The 7,938-nt window shown below is 37.5% G+C and overlaps 2 protein-coding genes across 3 annotated transcripts; one reads left to right on the plus strand and one right to left on the minus strand.

The window, feature by feature from the left end:
- The first annotated feature begins 98 nt into the window (after positions 1–98).
- LOC9326611 (multicopper oxidase LPR1) lies at positions 99–2,796 on the plus strand. The gene is made up of 4 exons (XM_002890503.2): positions 99–572; positions 880–2,004; positions 2,081–2,416; positions 2,501–2,796. The coding sequence occupies exons 1-4, from the start codon at positions 342–344 to the stop codon at positions 2,552–2,554; spliced, it is 1,746 nt and encodes a 581-aa protein (XP_002890549.1). The 5' UTR covers positions 99–341; the 3' UTR covers positions 2,555–2,796.
- A 1,079-nt stretch (positions 2,797–3,875) lies between these two features.
- On the minus strand, positions 3,876–7,432 carry LOC9326612 (ferric reduction oxidase 3, mitochondrial). 2 transcript variants are annotated; one of them, XM_021012019.1, is made up of 9 exons: positions 7,202–7,432; positions 6,929–7,096; positions 6,714–6,816; positions 6,420–6,620; positions 5,855–6,089; positions 5,302–5,629; positions 4,972–5,215; positions 4,224–4,879; positions 3,876–4,121 (listed from the first exon to the last, which is right to left on the minus strand). In XM_021012019.1, exons 1-9 carry the CDS (start codon positions 7,278–7,280, stop codon positions 3,982–3,984), a joined length of 2,154 nt encoding a protein of 717 aa, XP_020867678.1. In that variant the 5' UTR covers positions 7,281–7,432; the 3' UTR covers positions 3,876–3,981. The 2 variants fall into 2 exon arrangements, with proteins under 2 accessions (XP_020867678.1, XP_020867677.1); XM_021012018.1 differs by having other exon boundaries at positions 6,420–6,623.
- Positions 7,433–7,938: the final 506 nt, after the last annotated feature.

Genomic DNA, 7,938 nt, shown 5'->3' on the forward strand with positions numbered 1-7,938 from the left:
GTGAAAACTCACAAAATAGTATAAAGACAAACAAAAGACCCCAAAACAAAACACTTTGAAAAGAAAGGCCACTGAATAATAAAAAAGGAAAATGCCATCTGCACATCATGCAACCATTAAAAGAAAAAATGTTATACAAAATTAGATTAATGATAGAATAAAATTGTAACGATCCTATAACAAAGACTCATGGGTGTGGAGCAGAGTCCACCACGTTCTCTCACACACACACACTCCTATATATAAGTATCTAATCTAATGATCAAGAACTTAATCTCTCTCACCCGAAGTTAATAATTCAGTCAGAAACACACACTCAAAATTAACTTGACTTGTCAGAAATGGAATCTCTGTTGTGTCGGAGGAGGATAAAGAGAGTCATGGTGCTAATAATAACGTTGACATGGCTCGGTAGCACGTGCGGGGAGCTCGAGGACCAACTATTCGAAGTGGGAAAGCTTAAGATGTTCGTCGACGACCTCCCAGATATGCCCAGACTCTATGGTTTTAACTCTGTTCATGATATCATCAAACCCACTTCTCTTCAAATTGGCATGTTCTCCACTAAATGGGTATTGTTCTTTTCCTCATTCAATTTCTTTTTCCAGAAGATTCTTATGGGTTGGTGAGAATAATCTTATATTTCACTTGTTTACGTCTAGTCGTTGGAAAAAATGATAAGATTTGACGCGTTTACTCTTGACCTAAGATAAAGTGCTCTTGGTGACAGAAAAAAAAAAACGTAATGGGCTTTGGCTCATATTCTCTTAGGCCCAATCACAATTGTTTTTTCTAAATAGTAAACTAGAACACTTGTAGCGATTAATTACTGGATAAACAGAGTATAGTTGTGGCGTGACAATAAATTTAGTGTAACAGAAATTCCACAGAGATTTGCCTGCGACTCCTGTGTTTGCATACGGTACATCACGGAGCAAGGCAACGGTTCCTGGTCCGACGATCGAAGCTGTTTATGGAGTAGACACATACGTTACATGGCGAAATCACCTTCCTTCATCTCACATCCTTCCTTGGGACCGTACAATTTCCCCTGCAACTCCAAAACACGGTGGAATTCCTACGGTTGTTCACTTACATGGCGGAATCCACGAACCAACAAGTGATGGAAATGCCGACGCGTGGTTCACTGCCGGTTTTAGAGAGACAGGACCAAAATGGACCAAAACGACGTTGCATTATGAGAACAAGCAACAACCTGGTAACATGTGGTACCATGACCATGCCATGGGTTTGACCCGAGTCAACCTCCTCGCTGGTTTGGTAGGCGCCTATATTCTTCGCCACCACGCCGTAGAATCTCCGTTGCAGCTACCCACTGGCGATGAATTCGACCGACCGTTGATCATTTTTGATCGAAGCTTTCGTAAAGACGGGTCAATTTACATGAACGCCACTGGGAACAACCCATCGATTCACCCGCAATGGCAACCGGAATACTTTGGCGATGTGATAATCGTTAATGGAAAAGCATGGCCACGATTAAACGTGCGACGTAGGAAATACAGATTCCGTATCATAAACGCAAGCAACGCTAGATTTTTCAAATTCTTCTTCTCCAACGGTCTAAATTTCATCGTTGTGGGTTCCGATTCGGCCTATTTGTCAAAACCGGTGATGACCAAATCGATTCTCTTATCTCCGTCAGAACTTGTAGATGTCATCGTTGATTTCTCGAAATCACCATCGAGAACCGTGGTACTCGCTAACGACGCGCCGTATCCTTATCCTAGTGGTGATCCGGTCAATGAAGAAAATGGCAAGGTAATGAAATTTATCATCAACAATGAACGAGAGGATGACACATGTACAATTCCCAAGAAGCTCATCAATTATCCGCATGCTGACATGTCAAACGCTGTACTCAGGCGTTACATCTCTATGTACGAGTACGTGAGCAACTCTGATGAACCAACTCATTTGCTTGTCAACGGCTTACCCTATGATGCTCCCGTCACAGAAACTCCAAAATCAGGAACCACCGAGGTACGCTAGCTGTTTATTGACGGTCTAATCTAAAACTGATCACTCAAAATTTAATAATAACTATAAAATTACTCAGGTGTGGGAAGTGATAAATTTGACGGAGGATAACCATCCGTTACACATTCATCTAGGATTGTTCAAAGTGGTAGAGCAAACGGCATTACTGGCGGCGGGATTGGAGGAGTTCAAGGAGTGTATGACGAAACAAAACGACGCGGTCAAATGCCAAATCAGCAAATACGCTCTTGGGAAAAAGACGGCGGTGACGGCACTCGAGAGGGGTTGGAAGAACGTATTCAAGATGATGCCGGGACATGTTACGAGGATACTCGTTCGCTTTTCTTATATCCACACTAACGCATCTTACCCATTCGATCCGACCCTAGAACCTGGCTATGTCTACCATTGTCACGTAAGTAGGATTTCAAAATATTTTGAATTGGTAATCGTTATTACATAATTGTTTTTAAAAGCAACATAATGTTTTGCATCGCAGATATTGGACCATGAGGACAATATGATGATGAGGCCGCTTAAGGTCATCAATTGATAGTTCAGTGTCTAATGATCTCCGCGAAGTTTTTGATGGTGCAAAAAGATAAAAACTAATCAGACAAATGAAACCACATATTGAGAATGTAACATAGTCTTTACTTTATTAATTCCTAGTAAGAATTCCAAAATTTAGTACTGGCTTTGTTGAAAGAACCATTCTTTCCTGAATTTGTTATGAATCCAAATTCAGAAATAATAAGTATTCTCTAAATTGATTTCCGTTGAGTTCTATGATAACTTGATAAGCCTTTTTTATTTTATTTTGTGATCTAAACCCAAGTTAACACGCATAAATGTTTTTCTTGTAGCTGTTCCAATGTAACTTAATTATTTATTAAAACGAATTCAAAAGTAAGATTTGTACTGATAAAGATCCTTTTAAGCGTTTTGTGAAGGATGCTTAAGTGAATAATACACAAAAATGTGGGCTTTAGTGTAGTGTCCGCAAGGGACAGAAACTTGTAGTTCGCTGATTCACTTGTAATATCGATCCATCAAACCTTATTTGAGCTCGGTAAGTACCCATTGGAACTTAAGTATGACAATCAGTTAGGGAATTATGGCATAATGCATAGACAAAAAACAATAGAAACAAAATTCATAGTCGTAAAACAAAATTCAAACGAAACAATTATTTTTCGGAGAAATTATGGCATAATCTTTACGTTTTAATATTTAAAATCTGGATATAGAAATTAAATCAATTGCGTTCTAATAGTTTAGTTATTCTTAGATTAAAAAAAATAAAAATAAAAAGACAAGTCTACAAAAAAAAAAAAGAATGACAGAGAAGACAGAAGATTAAAACTTAATCAAGGAAAACAATAAAAAAAAGGTTGGAGAAGAAGTTTTGTATGAACCTACAACAATAGTTATAATCATCGACTAAGAAAAAACAAACACACCTCTTTGGCTCTGATCCTGTTGTTTTAGTTGTTTCAAAATATATATAAAGTTATAGGAGAAGAAAAGTATTGGTCCATAGTTAACAGTAAATAAAACATTTTTGTTTTCCACAGGATCAACAACTGGTTATGGAATGGTGATTCTAACAGGATTATTGATCCTGCAAAATAGAGCTGTGGTAAACAACATGCTTTATTTTCTGTAATTGAACTAATATTTCTCTTGAGCTGCTTCATTCACTACACAAACTCTGTATATTCTTAGAATATATAGTGGAGTTAAAGTGAGGATATCAACATACTCTTTGATGTCTAGGTGAGTAGTGCATAAGATACTTCGAAGTTGATCTTGATTTCGAAAGATGTTGATTCTCTTTACTTCTTTTGGTGAGAAGATTTTGGTAGGTACGATTCTTTATTAAAATCTTTACTTCCCTAGAAAAACCCTATTTCGTACTTGTGTGATTCGTGCATCAACACTTTTGAGAAAATTTCCAATATTATTACAAAAAAAAAATCACCAACTGAAACTGATAGATTCAAATTGAAGATTCTCAGCCGAACCAAAGGAACAGATTTTTGCAACCTCTTCTCTCATCTTCCTTGGACCACACACAAGAACTCCTACGCTCGAACCCTTTAAACCAACTAGGAGCTCTGCTTTCACACAATGAACATAGTGAGAACTTAGAAAAAGCAATATACTCTACATTCTAATACATGTATGAAAATGTTATAAATAATCTTAACTAGACTTACTGTTAAGATTAGGTCTTTCTCCATAATGAATGTTGGTGAATTTCGGTAGCAACTGACCGGGCGAGCTCTCGATCATCAACAGAGACAATAAATCGTCGATGTTTTGGTCCTTTTTGTTATAATAACTCTTTTTGTTACACAACATAGCGACTGTAGACGTAGCCACCACGCTAATGGAGATTGCTAGAAGGTAAATGAGAGATGTATAAGCAGAAGTGTACTTTTTCGAGCTTTGATCGATTGGGTAAATGTGATATCTTGAGATGATTGCGATGATGATAATAAAGATCACAAATGAAGAAGAGAGGATGGTGGCGAGCCATAGCCAGGAGTTAGGTCCAAGGATTGGTGAGATGGGTTGGTCTGAGGAATGTGGTTTGAAACAGAGGGTTTTGATGATATTCATATTGCAAGTTGATACTTTATCTCGGGTGACGAAGGCTTTGATCTGAATATCTACATAGGAGGATATCTCGGTGGAGACCGGTAAGATTAGGTTGAGCATTGAGAGGTCGGAAGAGGTCTTGAACGCGCATATTAAGGTTATCTTGGGGATTTTACAAGCGCTCGTTGAGCTTACATAGAGTAGGTCCCGAATTATGGAGATGAACGGTGTAATCCCACTACCTCCACTCACCATCACCAGAGATTGATGTCTACGTAGTAAAAAAACAGAGCATCAATGTTACTTGTGTTACAAGGGATCAAATGTTGAACTTCTCTGTTTGGGATTTAGGTTAGTAATTACCGTAGGTAATCAGTGGAAGCAGGGCCATAGGGTCCCTCGACGGAAACAGCAAGGTGGTCGATCTGATCAGAATAAGCAAGCATATGGTTAAGCTTAGTGGACCATTTGCCTTGGCTCTTGATCATAACACTTAGCTTCTTTGGTTCGAGTTTGCTACTCGAAATTATTGTAAATGGATGCCATTGCAGCTTCGAAATACTCGGTATGTTCACGAACAATATACTTGTCGGGCTATACATCAGCACTGTATTAACATGTTTAGCAAAGGATTCTTGAATAGATAATCAATTGAAGAAGAAAAAAAATAGAGGGATCGTTGTTAGAACTCACTAGGGCTTTTGGAGAAATTGAGCTCGACAGTTTCACAAGGAAGAACACGAGCAGAGACTAGCTTGACATTGTTCCGCGACTGGAGAAATCTCAAGAAACGATCGACGATGAAGATGTAGAAACCAGGAAATGAGATCAACGCGTAAGAGATGCCAACGTGGAAGACAAAGAAGAGCATGAAGACAATGTAGAGATAATGAGTATAGAAGAAGACTTCGAAGAATCTCCTTCTAATCGCCGGGAATGTGGTGGCCCACATCACAAGCCCGGCCACCAGAGTTATTTCTCCGGCTAAATGCGAGATACCGGTCCTATCCCACTCCAACATCTATTCACACGAACTAGCTAAAATCATTGTCGAATGTAAAATAACAAAAGTAGCTTCAATTAATCAATCTCCGTTAAAATTTCGTAATTTTAAGTTTTAACTACATGTGTCTATATTACACTTAGAGTTATAAATAGTTGTATTCGTCTGTTAAGTTATTTTATATAGCCAAAACGAAATTTAACCAAAAGCCAAACTTATATAGATTTCCCAACATAGACTAACCTGAGAGACTTGATTTGTGGATATCCAATAGATACAATAACAAAGACCGTGGCTGGTCAATAAGGTCATGACCAAGTGACCGAGCCATATATGGTACCTGGTGCTTGACTCCGAAGTAAGCCCAACTGCAGCCAGCAACGATGAGCCACGCGACACCGGATAGAACAAGAACCCCAAGCATATGTTCCCTGTTAGACCTAACCTTACTGCTATTGAATCCAGCCTCGCTTGCCATCTTTTGAGTTTTGCCATTAAACAAACACAAAAGTCAATACAAAAACATACCTCAGAATTTGTTTATAAAAGGCCAAATTGTAAAAGGTATACATATGCTATGAATGATTCAGAGAATTACAAGTCATAATCAATTTTATAATTTCTTAATTTATTTATTTGAGTTTCCTATTGAATTTTGACGAACTCAAATTTTAAGACCCACATAAATTTAAACTTATTTTCCATCATATCACAATATTATGTAAAGCATCAACATGATTATTAAAAACTATACGGTGTATATATATTTCGCGAAACATATAAAATAAAATCCATCTATAAAACTTACAAGTTATGTCCGTCGATTGGAATTGTTTGAGGAGTGATGGTGACAAAGGTATAGTAAAAGTAATTGGCTAAGCTCCAAAGAAGAAGAGACATGAACATCGTCAAGAACATAACCTCAGTCACTGTCACTATTCCTAATCCCTTCACTAACATTGGTCTTTTCAATGCACCAAACTTATCTCTCTTCTTCCTCTCCACTCCACCACTTTTAATTAACAGAAAAAAATATAATATCAATATTAAAAAGCGGTTAACTAGAAAATAGCCAGTTGGTTTAGTTTAAGTGTTTAATTACCTATTAAATTGGTTTACTGTCGTTTGTTTCTTCAAGTGAAGGTGAATAGATCCAAGAAAAGCCAGTAGAATCATTGGGAACATGTAAACCAAAAGGTTTACTCCTAATAAATTTAGAAAACCAGTACTTATATATAAAAATGATTTTTGTATAAACTAATAGAAAATTAGATTAGATCTACGACGACTTAATAAAGAAAATTGATGTGAATTTACCTGGTTTCCCAAAATAAATCGATTTGCCGAGCTTGGCACGCATGGATTTCAACCAGATTTTCTTGTAAGTAGACGTTGGCATCATGATCCAAATCACAACAGTACCCATCAAAATCACCATCGTTAAGAGATTAATCACATTCTTGATCACTTTCTTATTCATTTCTCCTAATACCATATTGCAAGAGATGAGATTACACCTTTATCAGAAAAAAAAAAAGAGAGAGATGAAATTACAAGAAATAAGAAAGAACAAGATAGAGGGAAATGGACTTTTCAATGAGTATTTTCTGATTAGAGATGAAAAGCTTCTGTTTCCACGCGCCACCACGAGCCAACCACGCGCCACCATGAGCCAACCACGTTCAATATCAAGAACGGCTTGTGGTTCCCAGTCCGTCGTTCCTTTGCCACGTCATCAACCTAACTATTCGTCCCGCTCTATTCCTGTAATAAGAAAAAAAAACTTAATTAGCGAATAGACAAATCTCCTTGAAACGATGACTTTTCTCATACCACATCAACCAAAAATAATTGACCAATAAGAACATTAGAACACACCACGTCACAGAAAAGTTTTCATAAGAGAAGATACAACACGCCAATTAAGAGATGCCACGTGGCATTGTAACTCATACAGGTAACGTTAGCTAAACATGCAACAAGTTTCATGCCTAATTGCCTACAAAGCCTTTTATGCACTAAAGCAAGCACGTAATTATGTTAGGGATTGTCGAAGACCTAAATTACCTACCACCAAAAAAGAAAAAAAATTACCTACCACCAAAATCTACAATATTTGCTTCTGACGGCACTAAGTTGTCACGAATTTAAACGCAAGATGTTATTTTCCCTTGGGTTTACATGAATGTCTATTAGGAATGTGGCCTAACTTAACCCAAAAGCTAGCTCAAGAGTTAAGGATTGCCACATCCTTTATATACTACCCAAATATCTTAATCCCAAGCAATGTGGGACTTTCTAATAGGCCTCCTCGAGATGTGGGTGGG

Source organism: Arabidopsis lyrata (genome assembly GCF_000004255.2).
Source record: "Arabidopsis lyrata subsp. lyrata unplaced genomic scaffold ARALYscaffold_1, whole genome shotgun sequence".
Classification (NCBI taxonomy): Eukaryota; Viridiplantae; Streptophyta; class Magnoliopsida; order Brassicales; family Brassicaceae; genus Arabidopsis; species Arabidopsis lyrata.

Excerpts from the sequence above, each read along its gene's own strand:
- LOC9326611 (XM_002890503.2), top strand. The coding sequence starts at position 342 with ATGGAATCTCTGTTGTGTCGGAGGAGGATAAAGAGAGTCATGGTGCTA. Across the intron at positions 2,005-2,080 it reads CAAAATCAGGAACCACCGAG|GTGTGGGAAGTGATAAATTT; the intron begins GTACGCTAGCTG and ends AAAATTACTCAG. Across the intron at positions 2,417-2,500 it reads GCTATGTCTACCATTGTCAC|ATATTGGACCATGAGGACAA; the intron begins GTAAGTAGGATT and ends TTTGCATCGCAG.
- LOC9326612 (XM_021012018.1), bottom strand. The coding sequence starts at position 7,280 with ATGGTGGCGCGTGGTTGGCTCGTGGTGGCGCGTGGAAACAGAAGCTTT. Across the intron at positions 6,624-6,713 it reads ACAGTAAACCAATTTAATAG|TGGTGGAGTGGAGAGGAAGA; the intron begins GTAATTAAACAC and ends GTTAATTAAAAG. Across the intron at positions 5,216-5,301 it reads CAATTTCTCCAAAAGCCCTA|TGCTGATGTATAGCCCGACA; the intron begins GTGAGTTCTAAC and ends ATGTTAATACAG.